At 36.0% G+C, this 23,378-nt stretch overlaps 1 protein-coding gene across 1 annotated transcript in view; it reads right to left on the reverse strand.

The window, feature by feature from the left end:
- KIF26B (kinesin family member 26B) overlaps nt 1-23,378 on the reverse strand; it is a 333,909-nt gene that overhangs the window by 108,400 nt on the left and 202,131 nt on the right. The window contains exon 5 of the mRNA XM_063306130.1: nt 21,726-21,909. Within this exon, the coding sequence (XP_063162200.1) occupies nt 21,726-21,909 (184 nt within the window). The remainder of the gene's footprint in view (nt 1-21,725; nt 21,910-23,378) is intronic.

Genomic DNA, 23,378 nt, shown 5'->3' on the forward strand with positions numbered 1-23,378 from the left:
AGAAGAGAATATCTGTAGCTCAGGGTTGACCTGTGGAGTCCTTGGTGCGCTCTGAGCTTGGTTGTTTGCTTGCAGACCTTTCATTACCCTACTAGGTAACCTCTTCAGTGCTAGAAGGGAGTGGGGTTTGCTCGTTTATATACAGTAGCTTGCCCTGCCAGTGTTGGTGGGGGTGTGGTTTTCTCCTTGGTAATTATCTCCTGTTGGTGTTTCAATTTGTTTAGGGTATTGTTTTCTGCTTGATTGTTTGTCTGGTGTTAATCCCTGCTTATTTGTGTGTTGGCTGCTAAAGAGGATGTGTTCTGGTCTTTTTGTTTCCTTCTTAGCTTTTTTATTGTCTCTCTTGAATGGTGTGTAAATGTGGTTTATCTCTATGTGTCTATTGATGGCTGATTTCCCTGAATGCCAAGCTTCCAGGAATTCCCTAGTGGGTTTTGTTTTTTTTTTAATTTAGCTTGGTCTAGGATGCTCACAGTTTCCCAGTTGAAACTATGGTTGAGTCTGTCCATGCATTGTGAGATTAAGCAGTTTTCAGTTTGTCTTCTGACTGCTAGTTGGTATTCATGGATGCGCTCTTCTAATCTTCTGCCCGTCTGTCCTACATAGTGGCTGTTACAGTCCTTACACTGTATGCTGTAGATGACTCCTGTTTTTCTTCTTCAGCTACTGGTCTTTTGGTTTACCTAAGGTATTTTGGGGAGCTTTAGTTGGTTTGTGTGCTATGTGATGCCATGTGGTTGTAATAGGTTGTAACAATCAAGCAGAAAACAATACCCTAATCTTCCTTGATTAGGGTATTGTTTTCTGCTTGATTGTTACAACCTATTACAACCTATTTCTACCAAGGAGAAAACCACACCCGCTCCAATACTGGCAGGGTAAGCTACTCTATATAAACAGGGAGCAAACCCCACACTTACTAGCACTGATGATGTTACCCAGTCGGGTAAGGAAACATCTGTAAACAAACAACCAAGCTCAGAGAGCACCAAGGACTCCACAGTTACACCATTACATGGTTACTTTGCCCAACGTTTCTGCTACCTCTTCTTCTCCATCTAAGTATTTCTCATTGGCTAATATCAAATCAAACATAGCTGATTGTCTTTTACCCTCAAGTTTGAAAAAGTAACATCCTATTCTTCAGTTTACAAAAATCAGGAAAAATTAGATCTCAGGTTTACAGGCTGGAAGATATAAAACCAAAGTAAAAAAGATTATGAAGGTAAAGGAGAAGTCAGGTATAATTCTTAAGAGTTCAACTAGATAATATTTCAACTAGATTTAGTTAGTGGACCAGCCCTCTGGGAAGAAAAGACAAAAAGGTGGGATGGAAATAGCAACAACAGCACAACAAAGAGCAATAGAAAGTTTCTGAGATAAGCTGCTCTCTACTAGGCATGGCATGGCGAAAGATGTCTATATGTTACTTCTCCATTCAGTAGCCACATTGTTAACTGATAACTAGAAACTCCTAAGATAAAGAAAATAGCCTTCATCTGATAAAATTAACATTTTTAAAAAAATGCTTATCTCTTTCATAGTATAGTAATACCAAACTACAAATCATTTCCTTTACAAGGTACAGTAATACTTCAGAAATGTTCTGGTATATAATTCCAAATTTACAATAGTAGGGAGTTCTTAGCATCATTCATTGACGTATACGGTAATGCAAATATACTTAATAACCCTCTTAAAGAATGCACATCCACAGGCAAAACCATCTTCTGAAATTTATGGGTAATTGCAACCGACCAGACAAACCTAGCCAAGGGGAAAAAAGTGTGATTTATGTAAAAGCAATTTCCCATTATGAAAAACTTGGAATCCCTCCTAGTAGTTCATCTGGGATTTAGATTTCTTTTTAATTTATATCTGATACATGAAATCTCAAAGCAGTTGGTTTAAATTTCAATTTCAGGATTTGTACAATGGTTACTACAACCTCAACATAAAATATTTTATGGGTTGTATGACTTTTCACCAACATGGTATTTTCTTCACTAGCCCATGCAATTAGAAGTGATCCTATTGTACAAAGTATACCTAAACAACAGGATTTCTCAGTCAGATACATCATTCCTTTGTTTAATATAAGCCAGCTTTCTAAGCAAAGACAGCAAGCTGCTCCTTTCAAATTGTTGAACTAAAACTTCCATAAGTCCTGGGGAAAAACACCAATCATCTGCAGCTGACATTTGTAATCCTTAATATTGGCAGGACCTACAGTTTCCTATATCTTTTAGGGTGAATAGTAATACTATGCAATGACAAGATATGGTTCAGGCCCAAATTCAGTGTCCCAGAAAACAGACCAATTTATCTCTGATGGTTTTTGAGGTTCTAATTTAACTTGGAGTTCGAATTTACATCTCAATTCAGAAAGCCAAATCTTCCAATGACTATCATGAAAACCAACAAATTACTATAACTTTTAGTCTGCTTGACATAATTGGATGAAATATGAAGAAATGGGAAGAGGATGAAGACTAATTGCCAAATTTCAAACACATACATCCATGGTTCCTCCCTGCCCTGGTACCTTTCATTATTTAAAAAAAAAAAAAACACTGCTGATAACTTTTGCATACTTGAATGGAACTAGGAAAATCAAGCTTGTCAAGTTTCAAATTAAAGTAACAAATTCAGATGATGCTGTGCTAGAGAAGCATTTACGTTTTGAAAAATTCTTCCAAAAAGGGGGAGGGAAGGGTTCTATATTTTCTTTGGGGGTGGGGGAGATTGGTAATGGAAATGGCATGCAAGATAGACTTGGACCCAGATAAGAAACCTGGTGGGGGGTGGGGGATCTGATAGTGCGAGCATTTTCTTCTATACTGCAGGGTGGAAAATTGTATATGCTGTACCCAAAGGGGTCTGCAGAATCCAACAATTCCATCAAAATGATGAAACGACATTACAACAGCATAACACAAGCTTTGCCCCTTTCATATATGTGTGCAGTATGATGTATGTACAAAAGGGGCAGAACTTGCATCATAACAGCATGTCTCTCATCCATCATTTTATCTTCTTGCTCCACCCCATACCCGTGGACACCTCTGGAAGTTCATCACAAATACATCTCTGAGCTAAAAAGAAGGATTATCTGAGAAGGATAAAAATGAGTTTACATTTTTTGTGTTTTCTGCTCAGTTGGTGGCAGAAAGGGAATAGGATAATGGTTGTGGAAGAACAGATCTAGAAGGACCTGACCATCCAGCATTTCCTGTCCTAACAGTCAGGAACCACGTTGAGACAAGGAATAAGTCTCTAGTGTTTTATTACTGCTACATTAGATAGAAAATCCTAACAAACTGAAGAAGCGTGAGAAAACCCAGACAGATAAACCCCAAAAGTCAAGGTGGGTCTGTTCTGTGTCTCTTTGAATGACAGCTCAATTCCTCGCTACTACGCATGCGTTTTCCCCCCTGGATAGGGGCCCCCTCCTGCTCACCATCAGCGCTCATGACATTTCCTGAACATACAACAATGCAACATCCTCCTAGAACCTACAGATTTTCATACAACTCACCAAGAACTAATAACTAATCCTCATCTCATTTCTAAGATATATCCTATTTCCAAAGCATCATGACTGGAAAGCCTTTCCGATATAATTTTCTGTAGGTAGGAATTAGAGGTGTTAAATTGCAAAGCCACCCTGTCATTTTTGGTGGCAGAGGTTACTGAGTTCCCAACCCTTCTAATATCTAGTTCTCTGTCTCAGTGTCTTTATCATGTATGTTCTCTTGCCTCTATATAGGACAATAGCAAAAACATCCATCACAAATTATTGTGTAATTTACAATGGTCAGTTAACTCAGCATTTTTTGGTGCAAATAGTTATGGTATGTATAGTTGGGCATACAAGTAACAAATCAAGGTTACCTAGTCCGTAGAGAACTAAGATGTCCTTTTCCTTGTAACTGTTAGTCATTTTAATACAGATTCAGCTTACAAGAGGTTCTTTTCTCCTCTTAAATCATATTTTAATGGATAGCATTGGAATAATATGATTTGATTTTCTAGCATTCAAAAAAGCCCCATACTTCTAGCTTATTCAGAGCGGAAAGAAATGCAGCAAACTGTTAAAGCCTTGGGTAGTTCATGCTATTCCTACTCCTATCACTGGCTTGAAGTTACTTAAACTTAAGCAGTATATGTGCTTGGTGTGTGTGTTTGTATGTGTATTCAGTTTGAAATATAAGCCCTTTAAAGCAACACTCTGGCATTTGTTAACTATGAAATAGTAAAAGCACTGTCAATGTGAATCAAGTCTTCGAGAGCAACAAAGGAAGAGTAATCATTCCCATCTGAAAGCACAGACCTTTTAATATGTTTTTTTTAAAAAAAGAGAGAAATATAAAGACAAACTGTTTACCGAATGTTTCTAGTACGACATGAGTTTTGCCGCAAGCTGACAAGTAAATGTATCCAGTTAATTCTACTGTTGTAAACTTAAAACACACACACACACACACAAATCCATTTCATTTTATTTGTGTTCTTCTCTGTTTTATTAATAGAACTTTATGAAATCTGCTCCATTCAAACTGTTAATCTAATCATACTGACTGTTATGGATTAGATTAACCACAGTGTATTTTAACCATGTGGGATAGGGGTGCATGTATCTGACGGCACAAGAGAGCACACATCAGCACACATTAAAGGGAGGTTCCATGCAAAACAAAACAAAAGACTGCATAGTCAAATTCTTTCTTTGAACAAAGCGCAAAGAATTTCCCTGTCAAATTTTCACTGAAATATCCACTCAATAATATATATAGACATAAGGACCATTAAATTCCACCCAAGAGATATCTGTAGAGCATAGGGCTCTACAGGCATACTGGCTGTAAGAATAGACATTTCTATCTGCCCTTATGCGGCTAGTAGTGACCCATGGCTGTATTAAACCTTGTATATTGTAAGATTCAAAAGGAAAAAGAATATGTCACATAGTAATGACCATGAGACTGCATACTGTATATTACACATAGTAATAATCGCATATTGTAATAACCTTAAAACAACCTATTAATCTGAGGATCCAGAAGATCCTTAAGAATAACTGACCACTTCTTATTCCATCCAATTCCTCAAATATGACAGAATATGCTGGTGATACCAAGTAAGATCTGTGAGACTTTAACACATTTGTCCTCCCAAGGGATACAAAGTTAGGTGGTGAATACAATCCTTAGTCAACTGGGAGATGAACCATTCATTAATAGTACTTGGACTTTTATTTTAACTGAGGCTCAGTTTACTGAAAGTGAGGAGAGATGTAGCATCATCCACAATTCTGAGTTTATCTGTAATATATGTTTCTTTAACAGTAAGAAGAATCAGACAGCTTTGTAGGCCCTCCAAATATAATTTTCAAGGGATCAAACATGAATCCCCTAGAATCATCTTCTGGAATTGACCATCAGCCCTGAAACTCAGCCTCTCTAGAAGAATAATGGATGATAATGAAAACCAGGAACTCTGTTCATATAACAAGGCCAACACGGTGATCCTCTCCCCCAGTCAATTAAACTCAAAATTGGGTGCCAGCAACACATGATCCAATAAGACTGGGTCAATCAGTTGATGGCCATATTTTTAGACATCCCGCCTATTTTTTTCTCTTTCTCCAAAGGGATTAAAAAAAATTATGGTGGCATGATTGGGGTTAGCACCACTAAAGATAAATATGGGGACATACCTCAACTTGTTTCTGCCTCTTTTTCACTCTTTATGTAGCTGTAAGTACTGAAATCTAAAATATGGGGATCTCTCTAGGATTACACTCTTAATCACTGACATAAAACGGGATAGTTAACTTTCAGATACATAGTGATCATGACATAGGGATTGTTGTTCAGAAGAAGTTAGGTGAACCTCAAGGTAGCTTAAACCAAAATTTGAATTTAAATGAATCTAGAAATTTCATCCAAAAGTGTCTTGGGTTATCCAGTAATCATCCACTTAAATACCTTACCCAAAAAGAAAATTCTTTAATTTGTGTTCAGTTTAGTATTAAGAAACGTGATTCTTCAAATCCTAAAATGCCCACATTCAACTCATATTGCTACTGGCCTTTTTCTACTTGGCACAGTATTTGGACAAAGGGAAGGTTGTTTATTTTATAACCAATCATCAGTTTAATGAAGACAATACTGATTTTCAGGTAGGTGTGTTTTCCCTCTTCTACTCTGAATGAATACCTTGTTGAACATTATGTTGATACAAGTCTGGGAAGTGTAATATACCATAAAGGACCAGTTTATAAACAAGAGCATATAGTGCTTTTATTCTTCTTCTTAAGGCAATCCATCATAAGAGTTTGTTTAAGAAATAGATAGATCCTTCATAGATGTTATAATTACAAGTAAAATATGTTATAATTACAAGCAAAATTCATCAAGTTCATTTTAGGGAACAGACACTGGAAACTTTGTTGGGAAATGTATTCCAAATATCTCTTAACTTATAAGGTAAAAAGAAGAACAATGGTAAAAGAAAACAGAGTAGACATGTTGAAAAGAGATCAAAGAAAAGGTGAAGTGAAAACAGATAAAGTCTGCTGCATAGGAAAAGCACACATATAAAAGCAAAGTCCTAAATTAGATGTGAAAAATGCTGTTGCTTGTGAATCAAAGTGCAAATTTGACAAAAGAAAAATTCAGCAAAAATATGCCTAAAAATTCCTGCATCATGATACATACAGTAATTGATAATTACCCACATTACCTATAAAAGTGCACTGTGCAATAGAGACCATCTGGATCACCTTGCTATGATTAAATGTTCATTTATAAAACATTTTGATGCAAATATAACATGCTTCAGATCATTCCTATGTACTTTTGCTGATGGGGCAAAGATATGTGCAAATTACTAAGGAGTTTTGCACTAATACACCATCATTTAGAGTGGGGAAATTAACGGATAAGCCCTTGTGGCTACAGGCCACCCAGGACTGTAGATTAATGTGGAGGGCAGCTGTGTGAGTCCCCCAAAAGGAGCAGCTGTTTTCAGGTGTTTGTGACATGAGCTCCCAAATTACATTTTGTTGTTCAATTCTGGATTTCTGCACAGTCACTCTTTGATTGACTATGGATATTGAATATTTTGTTTCAATAATATAACACCTTTTGTTTAAAAGAGAGAGAGAGTAGTGTGCCCTTTTTTGATGCACAGTCTCTTGATAATCTCATGTGCCACAGTTCCTTAGTTCATGCTGGCATTTTTTGTACAGTTAGAGATGCCAACAGGAGAGCCAATTTGCTGCAGGAGAAGAACAAGCACAAGCAAGCTGGGGCCCAGATCCCAAGGACCATTTCTGTGGCTATGCTTTCATAAGCGTTTGGAACAGATAAAAATGATCCTTAACCGTATACATTTATTAGAAATTGTTCTAGTGGGAATTAGTAATAAAAAGTCCATTTAGAATTATGGATACTTCAGAGTGAAATAATTTATAGGGCATTCCTTTGATTGTTTGAGAATTTTTTTTCTAAATGTCCAAACTCTACCCCAAACACCCTCAAGATTACAGAAAAAAAGAGTGCTGTTTACAGGAAACAACAGAAGCTACTGTATTCCTGCTCTGCTGAGCTTTTGTAACAGAAAAGAGAGGCTTGCAAGATTGGGCTTTGTAAGCAATTTACTTTGTTTGTCATCACAGGCACAGCCCTTTCCTGTAGAACACTGTTCACCAAAACTGCCCAGTGTAAGAGGCTGGCAGCAAGCCCATTTTGTCTCAATAAATGCGGGACAAAGAGGAAACCCAAGCACATATGTCTGTCATTCTAAGAGACAATTCGCCGTTTAGACTAGAGACACAAATTTGAGGAAAACTTAATTTCTCGTTTGAATATGCATTTTCCAGACATAACTGAAGACATACAACAGTGCACTACTAATAGCAGCACACATCAAACGTTTCCCCAAAATTCCAGATAATTCCAGAGTTAGTATCTATAATACTACTCTGATCAAAAACTAAACTGGAAAGAAGATACAGGGAATGGACAACAACGGAAAGAATGCTACAAGATAACAATCTATTCCAGGACTACAGTGTCTTTTAGATAGCCCATTACACTGCTTCTCTGTTTTTAAGTGAATCCTGATTTAATGTTTATATTTATTGTTTTTGAGGAGTGTTGGTTTTCTTTTAACTGATTTATTCAAGGTTGTTTTTATTGTTTTCTTGTAAAGTGTCCTAGGCTCCTTTTATTCCCACTCAACCTCCATTTGGTTATTTAGCTTCTCTGCACAAGTCAGCAGCCATACCAGTTAAACGAATACTATAAAATAAAAGCTGTAAAAACAAATACACATATACAGAGGAATAAGACCTACTGAGTGGGGTTTTCTTCTCGGTAAACATACATAGCTTTGTACTGAAGCAGTATTTCTGGCCTTACACGCTGCATTATGGAAAAGTCTATTTTAATCATAATTTATTGATCAAGGTCCAGGCTTAAACCATAAACCATGGTTAGCAAACCACAATGACTGATCCACAGATCATGGCTCAGTGCAAAGTGTGAATCCAGCCAATTATTTCTCCCAAGAAATCATCACATACTGCTATGACTAAGTATCACAAATAGTAACTGCAGGGAGCACAATTCATTCCTTTAAGCTTGAATTGTATCATGGGATCTTGTGGTTTTAACACAATTCAGAATGATGCACTTGCAGATCATCTCAAAGGCAGAGGAAACATCTGTGGCAATCCAAAGCCACTGGTTCCACAAACATGATAATTACTATATACTTATGGTCATGTTAAATTGTTCCACTTACAAGTTACATGAATTTGAGGGGAAAATCTTCAAAGAATCTCTACTAATTCAAACCTGCATGGATACAATCAAATTAAATAAATCTATTCAGTTCAATAGCACTCTATTGCTAGAAGAACAAAGACTTCTCTGAAGCAATATTCTTTCATTCATTTCTAATTCATTAAAAAAAATAAAAGATCTTTGGGCAGATTACAAAGTTACTAAAACATTAAAAGGAGGCAGTGAATTGTCCACTTGTCCGGAACTTAACGCCGTGTGACAAGGATTTGGCCAATTTTAAAACTGCATCTACAGTGACAAAAAAGGGACAAAGAAACTGGTTATCACCTACCTTGGCACATATTGCTTTTTAAAGCCAGCTCCAATTGTAAAATGCAATCTATTTCCATCAATTTGATTTTGATTATGTGCCATCAGTCGATGTTGACTCTTAGCGACTACATGGATAGATTTTCTCCATGATGATCTGTCCCTAACCTAATCCTTCAGGTCTTCCAGTGGTGTATCCATCACCACTGTAATGGAGTACCATTGCAAGTGTACATGGCCATTTACAAATAGGAGGCAAAGTCTTTGCCCTAGATGCTTAGACAAAAAGGGAGGGGAATATGCATTCCTACCAGTTATACCCAGGACTGATCCAACGTTTTGCTGCCTAAGAAGAAATAAAGCCAGGAGTCCCCCCCACCCCAAACTTACTAAAACTCTTGCATACAAATTTATTTAAAACATGCAATTTGTCTAATAATGCAACAATTGTTCATGAATTTTCCAAATGGAGGCCAAGGCCCCCAACTGTGATACTGAATTGAAATGTGCTTGCTTTTGGCTTACATGAAGGATTAAGCATGAGGTTTCTCAACTGCAGAATTCAATATTCAGTGCAGGCGGATTAGAAGGATGGAATCCATGTGACATAATGGGCAGATCCACTGTTCCTTCAACAAGTGCAACTCCCTTCATGCAGATAACACAAAATGATTAAGTATTATTAACGTATTTTGTGTGTTTGTGTATGTAGCTTGGTCGGCTAACAGGTAGAATTGATTAAATACATTAAAAATAAGACATTATTGGGGATTTCCCAAAGTAGGAAGATCCCAGAAAGCCTATATATTGGATGTAATACTGGAAGAAACATTTTCTTCCTCCCACAATACTACAATCCATTCAAGAGGAAGCACTAATCCACACTACTGAGCCCAATATTGTCTGATAGGTAACTTTAATATCTCTTTATCCTTCAGCAAAATGAACCCTTCAGTGGTTGGGGGTGGGTGGGTTTGAAATGTTGATAGCACACCTAAAACAAATTACAAAGGAAAATGGGTGAAACTAATTGTCTATGCAAAATTTGCAAATAAGTTTGTCCAGTTAATAGAAACCTAATCCCAAACCTTTATCAATCTAGGAAGCACCATGTTCTTTATCAAATTCAAAGTAATTAATAAGGAGATCCTGAATTTCTTCCTATATTAGCTGTCCTGACTGATTGATTTAAAGCTACCTCCAAGGTCTCAAACCTGCTGTTTATCTTCTCTATCTAGTTATTTTTAATTTGTACTTCCATTATTACTACTGCATTATTAATATGCTATGATAAGGTAGAACAGAGCTTAGTGGAGTTCAATTTCTGCACTGCCTCATGCCACATAATCGGCCTCCCGATAAATCATTCTAGCAATCTGAAAAGATTCACGATTCCCACTGTACATCGAGTACAAGTCTCCAGGGGAGTTCTGCTTCCTCATTTATGTTGCTGTTCAACTTTCCCGAAAAGGAGCCTGGGCCTCTTTATGTTTACCACATCTGCACATGCTGTTATCAATCAGTGTGCATGCCTCCACATTCTGTGTGGCCAGATAGCACACACATCCCTCGTGCCGCTGTCAGATCTTGTGCCAGGACATAGCTCAGCATGCTCCAGAGAAACGACAGCAATTTAGAGGCAAAATCCTATGTTTAAATTATTTGCATGCATGGCAAAGGGTTTTGGAGAAGGACAAAAACCCCAGAGTGTAGATTTAAGGTATGTGGCTAATATAATCTTATGAATATGTGTCCAAATCACTCAGGTATACGAGGAAGATTCTTAAAAGGGGGAAATACATCTCACAATATTTTAATTGGTATCTTACATTTCCCCTGATAAGAAAATAAGGATAGAACAAGTATATCAATATGGTAAACTGCCCAGAGTTGCTCTATGAGTGAGATGGGTGGTGATGAAATTCAAAATATAAATAAATAAATATGTTCTGTTCCCACATATTTGAGATGTTGCTACTTGATGATAAAAAAAGATACATGTCTGTCTGTCTGTCTGTCAGTCAAATATTCTGTGCCATGGGGGGGAAAGGAGGAAAGACATGCTTGTGCACATCAGCCTCTTCCTCCTTTAGAAGAATAGGTAGTATATGTCTGTCTGCATAACTTTTGCTCTTGCTTATACTTGATAGGAATAACAATTAAGAATAATATTCTAGTCTTCTGAGCATAGAACACCATAACAATACTTTTCAATATAATTAGTAATTAGCACAAATATACCAGCTAATTTCTAAATGCAATATTAGCAAAATAATAAAATTAGACTTTTGTGAGGTGGGATGTGTGTGTGTGAAGGTTAAATATGTTTGCAGTTTGCCTCCTGTTCAATTCCTACTTTCAAAATCCCCTTCTGGGGACATGAGTGCATCACCAGGTTGCCTCCTGTACCTCTCCAAGTGATCAGGGGGGAAAATCGTGGTCTCATAACTTCTCAGAAGTTTTTATCTTTCCACTAGGTACAGGACCCTGAGTTATATTACCATTATATAAAAGAATGGCATCTCATACTTCCTTGACAATTCTTTGAGATAACACTGAGAACATAGGCTGAAATAAATCTTCTTTGTTGCCCATCGGCCCCAAATGATTTTTTGAAAGGACTATTTTAATTCAAAAATTAAAACAGAAGCTGCATTCTGCAAAGCAAAACAACAATCTCTAGCATCATCTTTATTTGCAACCTTGTTTTGGGCTTCACTAAGTTCCATTGCCATCGCAGAGAACATGTTTCAGAACTAGTTTGGCTTCTGGTAAATGGGTGTTGCGTCATGGTTACGCGCTCCATGGCAGCTATTTTGTACACAGGCAAGTTTTTCATGACATTCATTTTGTTTGAATGCAAATCATACACTCTCAAATTTATAAATGTGTTCGTGGTTCAAACATACTCGAAAACATGTTGTTCCTAAGCATTTAGGATTTTAAATGCTCTAACCAACATTTGGAACTAAGCTTAAAAGCAAAAAGACATCAAAGTAAGATAAGAATTATATACTATATCAAGATGGAAGTTGATTGTTACATTTTAGACTAGTGTTTATTTCCAAGCAAAGTCTTAAGATAACTAAAACTAGTCTGAACTTCCAGTCTGTGAATAACTAAAAATTGGGTGACTGAATCCAAGCCTATTTTTTCTAGGGAAGGCCACAGATGACTTATTTAGCAAGCTGATGGCTATTCTCTGAACATGAAGATACCCCTGATCAACAATCTGTTCCTTAAGTGTGTACAACCACAACTAACATTGTTTCATCATCTCAAACAAGCCATTACTTTAACTAATACTACTCCAGTCTTGTCCTGATTTAATTTCATTGTGTTAATCTTATTAATCTCTGAACTGGCTAATGTGGAAATAAAAATAAAGATAGAACTGTATCTTTGTTCAAATGATAACATTTAAGCCCAGATCTCCAGATGATACCACCTGGCATTTCCATGCAGTTATTAAAATGCAAGGAAAACATGATAAACCATGTGGTACCACACAAGCCAAAGATCAGAAAGACAAAAGAAGAATCTTCCAAGATTGGTTTCTGGATCCGACCTTCTATATAAAAAAACAAAAAACTTGTGATTGTCTCTACCGAATGTTTCTTAATACACATACACACAAACACACATGAACAAATAATATATAGATGTTTTTAACTTGCAAAATGAAAGTTTAAAAAGTATTACATAAACTCACTGTATTACAACAAAATGATTAAGTATTTTTAGGAAATTACTGATATTTTGCAATCTTCCCAAAGAGCTTAGAATCACCAAAACAATGTTTAAGCAAAGGGCTACTCAGTTCCTATGAATACTCTAGTAATGGTGTCTTAAAGTAATGATCAAGTAAAAAGACTCATGCAAGCTTGCAAACTCATGCAAGCTTGTAGCCCTTCTTCTAGAAACTGGAACATTTATTTATTTGTGTACTTTATATATAACTCAAGGCGGTGAACATACCTAATACTCCTGCCTCCTATTTTCCCCATAACAACAACCCTGTGAGGTGGGTTGGGCTGAGAGAGAGAGACTGGCCCAAAGTCACCCAGATGGCTTTCATGCCTATGATCTTAGAAGAATCTATCCTATCTTTCATTTTAACTTAAATGTATTCTTTATTTAATTTAACCTACCAGGATGACACTAGAGCAAACTATAAAGTATAATTATGAACTGTAATAGTTCACACAACATTATTAAGTTAAGACCAAACCATTCACATTATACCTTAGTGTTATATGTGAACCAAATCACAAATTCTCTTTGAGAAAGCATCTCAACATGCTGAACTTTAGAAGGGTTAAAAGAAGCAAGGACTTAAGAAGTCAATTTGAGCAAACTTCTTTGTGAAGTTTCATAGGTGGTCTTTTTATTTAAGTATAATATCATGCTCTTTGAAAAGTCTATATTCAAAGGTCAGTTGAGAAAAAATATATAATGAAAAAATCCCAAACGAAATTGATTTAGAATACTGAAATAGCATCAGTTTTAAGTCCCCAAAGGATCTGATGAAATGCAGTTTAGTACAGCTATGGGGAAGCTTCAGAAAATATTTGCACATTAATTATTATAATGTTAGCTATTTATTCATATGCTAATAAAACGAGCTACAGTACTTCACTAGCTAACTAGCTTGTGTGATTTTGTCTTATAGTTACAGTTATCTATGAGAGTACTTACAGCATTTGTGAACATATATCCCAAAAATGGATTACAAATATCACTTAAGAATAACTCCTAGCCATTTTAATATATCTTCCACCTAGGGAAACAAAGGAGAAAGCTGTGCATTCTTCTGCATGTATCTTTTGTTATTTAGACCCACTGTCAGTATGTACTAAATGGCAAATGTACCAAAATGTAGCAAAAGCAAATGGAATTCACAAACATACCATGGTAATGTTATGAGGAGGACACACCCAGCACAAAAGAGGCAACTGGAGAAAAAGAGACTATTTGCTGCAAAGAAAGTATGTGTACCAAGGAAGAGATTAAATGTGGACCCTATCTGACATTTTGAAAACTAAGGTGCTTTATATACTCTGACTGCTTCCACCACAATACAGTATACTTTGCTTCAGATCTGAAGCAGATATGTCCCTACTTGATTAACACTGGGAAAGAACTTTTTTTTTTCCTATGGAATTGGATGGAATTGGTCAACATGCTGGTCTCTTCTAATGAAGCTTGATATCTTCCAAACAAAAAAGGTGCAGGGAGTTCCTTGCATTAGATATCTTAAGAATCTGAAATTACTTTTTCTTAAAGGAAGCATCAACAGCTATTTGTTTGTTTATAGAATTGGATAAAATTTACAAGCAAGTTTACTCTTTCAGAGGGGACAGAATCTGCCCTATCTTAGCTAAGGGAAGTCTTCAAACTTTCAGAGATTAAAATATTTACCCCTCAAGAGTTTTTTTTTGAGCACTTGTATAAAATAGCATACATCATAGGGATGCCTCCAGATATGCCAGTAGTAATTAATAAAAGAAAATGAATTAATAAAAGGAAATTCCAAATACCTTCATGTTTGGGGATGGAGAGAAGAAGGTAATTATAGGAAGGCTGGGTCTTCTTCCCTAATTTGCTAAGTGGAGTCCATGATTTCTCTCCCCAAGTTCCCTCCTGGCAACACTGTTTTTCAAGTAATTGCTGCCACTCATGTGAGAGACTTCCACTTACAGGGGTTAAAGAAATAAGCAATGGAGAAAATGAGAAACACTTTTAACTGCTATTTTACTACTATGTAAAAAAACATATTATGCATTATTTGGCCTGCTTATAAAGTATGTTATGTGTATAAAATGGAAAAGTGTCATTTAATCTGACAGCAATTATAAATGTAGTGATTGAGTAACAGTGCTTTTCATGGTTGCTACAGATGGAGCTACAAGTTGCTAAATTCCAATGAATATAGTTTCTCTTCATTTTTGCCTGTTCAGAAGAAGCAGACAGGTGAAAAATTAATGTTAAGGAAATTGTGAATTTTATAATAATACCAAGAAAAAATATGCATTTTGAATTTTGTCCCCGACAGAATCAAACTGATATAGAAAACACTAATTTTCAAACAAAAAAAGGAAACAAAACTTAAAATATACACTTTGCCATGTATAAGAATGTCCAATCAGTCTTTTTTCAGAATCTGAATTACTGTCATCATCAGTTTCTACTTCTGATATTTTTATAAATTTCACAAACATCTTGATTGTGCTGAAACAAGATTCTCTACCCTTTCATATTAAGTTTATTTCTTCATGGATGTATTTCAAACATACATCAATTTATTTCAGTCTTAACCATTTTATATATCACTTAAAATATGAGACATTTATGTAGTCCTTTTTAAAAAAAATTAAACTACCAAAACTAAAGGAATGCACCCCCTCTCTACTAGATAAATATATCCTTAGATCTTCTTTAATGTATCACCAATTACTTAGAAGACAAAGTTGGTGCATTTCAAAAACAGAGAAGCTGCGTAACCTTGTAGCTGAATCAATAAATTAAATTAGATCATCAGTCTCTGTTATTATAGTACTATTATAGCAAAACCTCCAACAGCTTTTTCATCCTATCCATTGAGCAAGGGTTCACAGGCACACATAAAACAACAAAAGATTTAAAGTCTTAAGATAAGATGGACTTCAGAATGAATTCTATGAAAGACTTTATCGAAATACATAGGCCCAATTATCACAATAAATCAGAATTCTTTTGACCATGGGTCTGTTGAAATCAAGCAAGTATACTGGCAGACACCATCATGTGGATATTCTTCCTACCAGAAGCAGTTAAACAAACCAAGGAACCTCTGTTCATTTTCATTACCACACTGCAACTGGGATCCTTATCTTGTTTTTCCCCATCAACCAAAAATGAAAAGGGAAAGTTTATTCTTGATTTAAGGTTCTGGCTCATGAGAGCACCAATCAATGGATTTCAGTATGGATATAACTTTTAACAAATCGTAACAGCAATTTCCAGATTCCCTGGATCATTCTTAGGGACACTGATTAGTAAGCTCCAGCACATTGACTTTTTCTCAATTACTACTGGAATTAAATTGTAATGGAAGTGAATCATAGTGTTTTACCTGTATCTATAGCATAAACTCCCAGATATCAAGCATTTCACTTTAATGTTCTTTACTCAGTTATCATACTAGAATCACTATATAGTTACCCTTATCACTTTCACAGCTGGAAATAATTTTCTCCATTGCAAATACATACCATTGCTCAAAACTCCCTTTAAAAATTATTTCTATCCTTTGTTTTTTTGCATTTCTGTGAAAATGACTACTCAAGTCTTCATTAAAAATCATGACTTCAGTGTGTGAAACTGACATGTTGAGGAGGCAAGAGGTGTCTTTCCATATCCATATTCTCGCTTATGAATAACACATGAGGGGGATCTCATATATATTCCCCCACTCCTTTTGCTAGAAAGAAGCACATTCCCCATTCCTGATGCAAGCAAATAGAAACACAACCTAGCTTAAATTTCAGGTACTCACTGGCAGAATCAACACATCTTTCCTTCAGAAAGAGAAAGTAAATATACATCAAAAGTATGGTTGTGGAGAGCTGGGCCAAGGATTATACTTAGTCCATGGTTGTTCTTTCAGCTTTGACTATCTAACAGATGCCAGCCAGCCAGCCAGCCTCCCTCCTTCCTTCAATAAAAGATACTGAACTTTTTTCCTGAAAGTGCAAATCTTTGGCCCAGCAAAGATTTCAACCCAATCCATCAAACCTGTTTCCTGACGAATATCCTTGTAATGGGCCACTCTAACTTGAGGGCTAAAGGCCACCTGGCTTTCATTTCATGTGGAACTATTTAATTTATAGAACAATCTGTTTGACTACAATGATGAACACACATGTCTTTTTAAAATGCCTCATGGGGTATTCCTTCTTGTTCCCATTTCTGTAACCATAGTAACTCTGAGGAGAAACTGTTTTTGTTCTTCCTCTCAGAAACTGTTTCCAAGGGATAATGGTTTTAACTCTCATTTGTCCTACAGCAATTAACTTTTGACTTACTCTGTGTCCCAGTGCAGAAGTTTCAACAGACAAGATAACTTTTTCTCTTGCTTCATTGTTAATATTCTCCTGATGAATATCGGCAGTACATACTTCAGAAGCTGACCAAGCTTTTCAGAAAAATTGAATACTAAAAAATATTTGGGGCCAAAAATGTCCACCTCTGCATGGACTGAAAGGAATATATGAAAATTCCTTCTGCTTTAACCTATTTTTTCCCCACTTATTTTTGAAAGATGGCAGGATATTGTTTTACTTCTATTTCTCCAACTTTCTAAGCAAACATACCTGCTGTAATAATCTAAAACGACAAGGAAAGAAACAGTCCTTTCTCCTAAGGACTAATCAGATAACAATTTAAATGAACTATAGCTAGTACACCAGTGATCCATTGTGAACAGTATATATTACAGTTGTCTCAAAGAAATTTCAGTCAATTAATTATCAGAATTTTAGTTAATTACATTTGCATGCATATCTCCATTAACCCCCAGATTTCACATGAAAAATAAGAGGCTTCTTCAGCTTTATTACTATAAATAATGTGTTTTAATGTTTGTTAATATTAACATTTATTTTATTCATTCATTTCAAATTTCATTTTCATTTTATTTGTATCTTCTTTCAGCAATGTCAGGATGAGAATCACACTGAAGCTGCAAATCCAGATCCACATACCCAGGAGTAAGCCCACTGAACTTAGATTTATTTCCAATAAAAGATGCATAAAGCAAGAACTCTGAAGCTTTCTGAAACACTGATTAATATTGCAGCCCCAATCTCTACCATTCAGTTATCAATAGATCTGCAAATTTTAAATACTTTTGCTCAGGTTTTAATTTTGTCTCCTTGATCCACACCTTAACAACTTTTAACTTTAGAGCCCTTATTTTTTAAAGCTCACTAGTTATCTATTTCTCATTGGACTCTGAAATTTCATGTAGCTGCAAAAGAGAGCAATCCGGTTCTCTCTCAGCTCTATGCAATGAGTCAGCGTCACTGGCTGCATTGACTCAGCACAAGAAGCCATAACAATCATTTATCCAGTTTTGGTTTTAACATGTTGTATGAATAAGTCATGAAGGCTTGTGAATTATGACTTATGGCTTAGCAGTGTAGTAAACCCAGTTAACTACAACTTAGCTGTTTCCAGAGTTAATCTATTTGCCTGGAACCCTTTTTCCTTTTTCTCCTGTTTATAGCTCACTAGCATATCTGTTGCTAGCCTTCCTCTCATTAACTTATGTCTTCATACAGACATGACAATATTGAGAAAATGTGCTTCCATGAAACTTCTGTTATCCTGTTATCCCTTGTCTTATTTATGTGTTTAATTCTGAAAGTTGCCACTTTCACACACTTCTGAGGTTTTGTGGCTGGTTCCAACTCTTAGTTAATCCAGCATATGGTACCACTTTCTGATTCTGGTTTATTTTAATTAACTATTTTTTAAACACCATTCAGTTTCCTGAAGAGGGATTTACAAAGAAGTATATTTCCTCTGAAGGTGAAAGTTAACACTTTTCATCTGTACCTGAAGGAGAATGGGAGGCAGAGGGAAAGTGAAGTCCAGTGGAGAATTACAAGATTGGTTTCATGATGACAAAGTTTTGTTGTTAAGTCTGAACTAGGCGTCTCTCTTTTGCTGTGCTCCTACTTATTGAAACAACTTCCTTTTATTTAATGTGTTGCCAGGAGTGAAGGTTGATGGAGAGGTTGTACTGGATTGTATAGAATGTTCTTGTGATAATGTATTGTATTTTGTTTCAATTCTTGGTTTAGTGTAAATTATACTGTAAATTGCTTAGAATCATCTGCTCCTGATGCAGTATAAACAAATAAATAATCTAGTCCTGCCATATACATAGTATATTTCCTGAAATATTCCTGTTCCATGCTCATCCTTATCTGAGTTGGCATAATATATTGTTATGCATACAACAAAGCTAACTGTAAAACTATCATTTAGATACGTGCAAAATATTCCCATTCCTCAAATTCAAAATGCTGATTTTGTACCCAAAACTGTTTTCAATGTGCCTCAATAGGCTGCCTCATTCATTTTGCTTTTGAGCTCAAAAGCAGCTGTTTGGAGTTCAAACTACTCTGATCTGAGCTCAAAACACTTCCAAAATGCTAGCAACAAAATGCTTCTCACTGAAACAGCTCTTTTATACTTGAAACAAGCATTCTCAATCTTGAAGTGAGGAATATCAAATCTGAAAGGTTTTGTGCATCCTTAGGAGTTTCTGTATATTCTTCCATTTTTTGAAAGAAAGCACCAACTTCATTCCCCCATCCCATGATAATTATACCCTCAACTATCATTACTCAGAATAAAAATCATTAGTTATGGTGAAAACATTTCACTGTGATCTGTACATTCAGATATATAATACCCATTTCAGGCATTCTTAACAAATGGGTGATAGTAAAGTATGTTGGTATTGCATTCTACATCTTAAGATCTTGTCCACCCAACCCCTCACTCTTCTGATCATCCATGATCCAGCTGGGGATAGTCTGAAGAACAGCTAGATTCACATTTGTTTAAAGTTGAGCATATGTCTTTGCATGACTTTAATAAAGCAGATTACTAGACCATACAGGGAGCTCATTCAAGCAAATACAAAGTAAGCTCCAATTCGTATCTCTGTCCTGGCCTTAGCATACAATTCCAATTTATCTGTCTGACAGAATGAGCTCCAACCCACTACCAGCACCAGTACAGACTGCTCAGGCTAGAATTTAAGAGTTACTTTAGATAGCACTTCAGAATTTGCCCTTCCACCCTTTGATCTTGAATTAAATTCTGCAGAATTGTAGCCTCCTTTGGTAAGAAAGCCAGAAGGGAGAAAGAAGGGAGAAGCTTACAGGCCAAGCGGGACTGTTTGTATGTAGCATATGGCTCTGAAAGGCGAGGCTTATAATCAGGACCGATAAACCCTGGCTGTGCTTGGGCAGAGGCAAAAAGCACATGCATTTAATGCCAAACATGGGAACTGCTTATTATTTTATCTCATATCCTTGTAATTGTTTCTTGGCAATGTGAGCAAACAGCTATAGTGATATAAAAATAACTTCTAGCACTACCAAAACTACTTACTACAATAGACAATAATCCAAGCATGGGTTAGCTGATCTTTAGTTTGGTACTAATATCTGAAATAATGGCTTTGTTAATCAATTCTGATTCAAAACTATTATTTTGCTACTCAGTCAATTTTCAAATAAGGAAAATTTCAGTAACTGCGATACTGGGGCAGAGTCGATGTGAGCAAAGTAACCCAAACTACACTTTATTATGAAAGATGAACATTATTAATAACAAAGGACAATCCTTTTTACGTTTGGGAAGTGATTGCTGGAATTCCTCAGAAGTATTTTGTTATAAGACCCCTAAAATGCCCTGTAAATATAAATTGATTTGCATGGGTTAGATATATACTGTATATGTCCAGAGAGGTGTCAGGTTGTATGAGTCTGCTAACTCTCTTGCAATATATAATTCTCTGCAATATGTAATTCTCTGAACCTCTTTAATTGGTTGGGAATTAGTCGAGAAGAAAGATAAGGGTCAGAAATTACATGACATATCATTTTCTTCTCTCATTGCACCATTGTTAAGAATTTTAGTTCCATTTCATTTGAGACTGGTATTAATCCCATTTAAAAGCAATGTAAGTATAGTTTTAGAGCAATGTACATGAAATTAAAGTAAAATAATAGTGAAATACACTTGCCAAGTTGCATTGTCATTCTGCCACTCTTACTGTTTTGTCAAGAATGAACACTAACGAAAGAAGCTGTTCGTTTCTAATTCCAATTGGTTTCGGTATTTGATCAGTATTTATGGAGAGGGATGCAGGATAGAAGAAGACAATAAATAATTACCTTTCTCAAATGTTAGTGTTATACCATTCATAACTGCTACAAACCTAACCTATTTTCCTGGGCATAAGCCCTATCAAATCAAGTGCACTTCAGAGCAAACAAGCATAGAATTACAGTGTAAATAACCAAATCTTTTGTATTGCAAACATGTATCAAATTAATGGGGGTAGTTGCTTCAACCCATATTGATACAGAAGTGTATTTATCTACTGATTATTCTGGAATAATCCATTTAATATGTTAATCCTTTATCTAATACATTATGGAGCATATGATTTAGTGAGCCCTCTTTTAAGGACATTTTTTGAGGTTAGATTTATTTATACAGATTAAAAATGCTTTCCAAGAAATGGGCATTAAAGAGTCAGCATTGTCAACACTGCCTGAGTTAAGAGTGAAAGAACTGGAGATAAATACACAGTTGTAAGGGGAAACCCCGTGTGCAGGGCATAAAGTTTCTTTGTTTGAAGCTACTTTTGTGCTATTTCACCTTGTCTCTTTGTCAATCTGAGCAGTTGTGGTAAAAATTTCAAAGTCGGTGCCAACTGGCACACACAGCTTTAAGATACATCATTTGTTTGGATCACAAATTTTGTTTGGCTGCTGCAGATTAGTACAACTATAAGGGCTTAATCTGTACCTTGCCCAGTCCTGGAGTATCTTTCACCTTGCTGACTGCCCTTAATAAACACGGTGGAGCAGGTGGAGGGGATGTCTGTAGGATCATGCTGAATTTGGTGGCAAATAGATGAGATTCAGAAACCGAGGATGCAGACGGCCTATGCTTCTTCTTTTTGGATGACAGATTCAACTTCTGAGCAGCTCTGTAGAGGAAGAAGAAAGTGAAATTAAAATGTTACCAAATAATTAATGAAATGTCTATCTTGTTGCCAAGTGATGTCAGGTACAAAACTGCCTGTAAAAGTGACTTTTTTGTGCTTATTGTATGAATCCTTCTTAATTAAAACAGCTAATAGTTAACCATAGTTAAGTTTATACATGGTGCTTTTTTATATATATTTCTTCAGGTAAGAATACAGGCCCTGTTGTAGCAGATCGCAAAATTAACACAATGCACAAATATCAGTTAATGTTAGAAAATTCAGTTGCATAAATGGACATTTGGTTCACAAAGTACTGTTTGTTTTTACCATATCCTTGGGTATTATGTGATTACATATGGAATATTTGGATATAAGGAGCAAATCATGATTACGTTAGTGTTCCAATAAACTGCCCAAGTGAAATTAACAAACATAAGGAACCCATACCTAGATGTTTGAACTTTAAAAATCTAGTGTTTCCTGACATGTGGAGAGAGAGGGAGGGAGAGAGAGAGGGAGGGATGCATGCAGCTGGAAATCAAACATACAAGCAACAACTCAGAAAGTTAAATAAATTGCACTTTGATTTAGGTACTGAGAACTAGAATTTCCTATGCTTTCAATGTATAAACAGACATTTCTTGTATTCATATCTAGGACATTGCTACAATCCAACTTCTAAATGTATAGCCACAATTTTTATCTGCTGTGCTTAGTATTTGAGAATGGCTTTAACAGGGGAAAAATATTGAACTTTAGAGGGTTTTTCTCCTGCAGTGTTACCATTGTACTCACACTTGCTTTGTACACAAAGAGCAAAGGAAGTTGGAAATATCTTAGATGTCTAAACGGTTGAACAGACTATGGAACTTTGCATGGACTTTAAAAAACACCCCCCCTTTTTTTAAGAGCATGGTGTCCTTTTATTTTTTATATATTTTAAAATTCCACAAATTTGACTTGCCATTATAGAGTAAATGCGTGGGACAAACATAGGCTGTTGCCACATGAAAGTCTCCAGTCTTCTCTTAGCAGCTGAAAAAAGAAATGTTTTGTGATGATCTCTCTCTATTACCATTAACATCCTGACTACATTCCTCCAGTCCAGTTGGCAGATCACACTGAACCTTGATTGGCTCAAACTTAATATGCAGTAAATGGAGCTCTTTGTAATTAGATAGATCCATTTAATGCATCTTGAATTAACTCTATGGGGGATGCAAATGAAGCCAAGAAAGAACAGCTTGCCAAGGGTGAAGGGTTAAAGACTTGCAAACATGAGAATGAAGATGGACTGTGAGAGAAATGCTCCTTTGTGATTAAAAAAAGGGCAATGACATCAATGGACCTCACCTCACTTCAGCAAAGGAACTTTGATCTCAGAGAAGTAGAATGGGGGGTCTGTTTAGAACAAGGCACGGAAGACATGGGGGTCAAAGATACTACCTGTGCAGCAATCGGACAGACAA

The sequence above is a fragment of the Candoia aspera genome, chromosome 1, assembly GCF_035149785.1.
Source record: "Candoia aspera isolate rCanAsp1 chromosome 1, rCanAsp1.hap2, whole genome shotgun sequence".
Lineage (NCBI taxonomy): Eukaryota > Metazoa > Chordata > Lepidosauria > Squamata > Boidae > Candoia > Candoia aspera.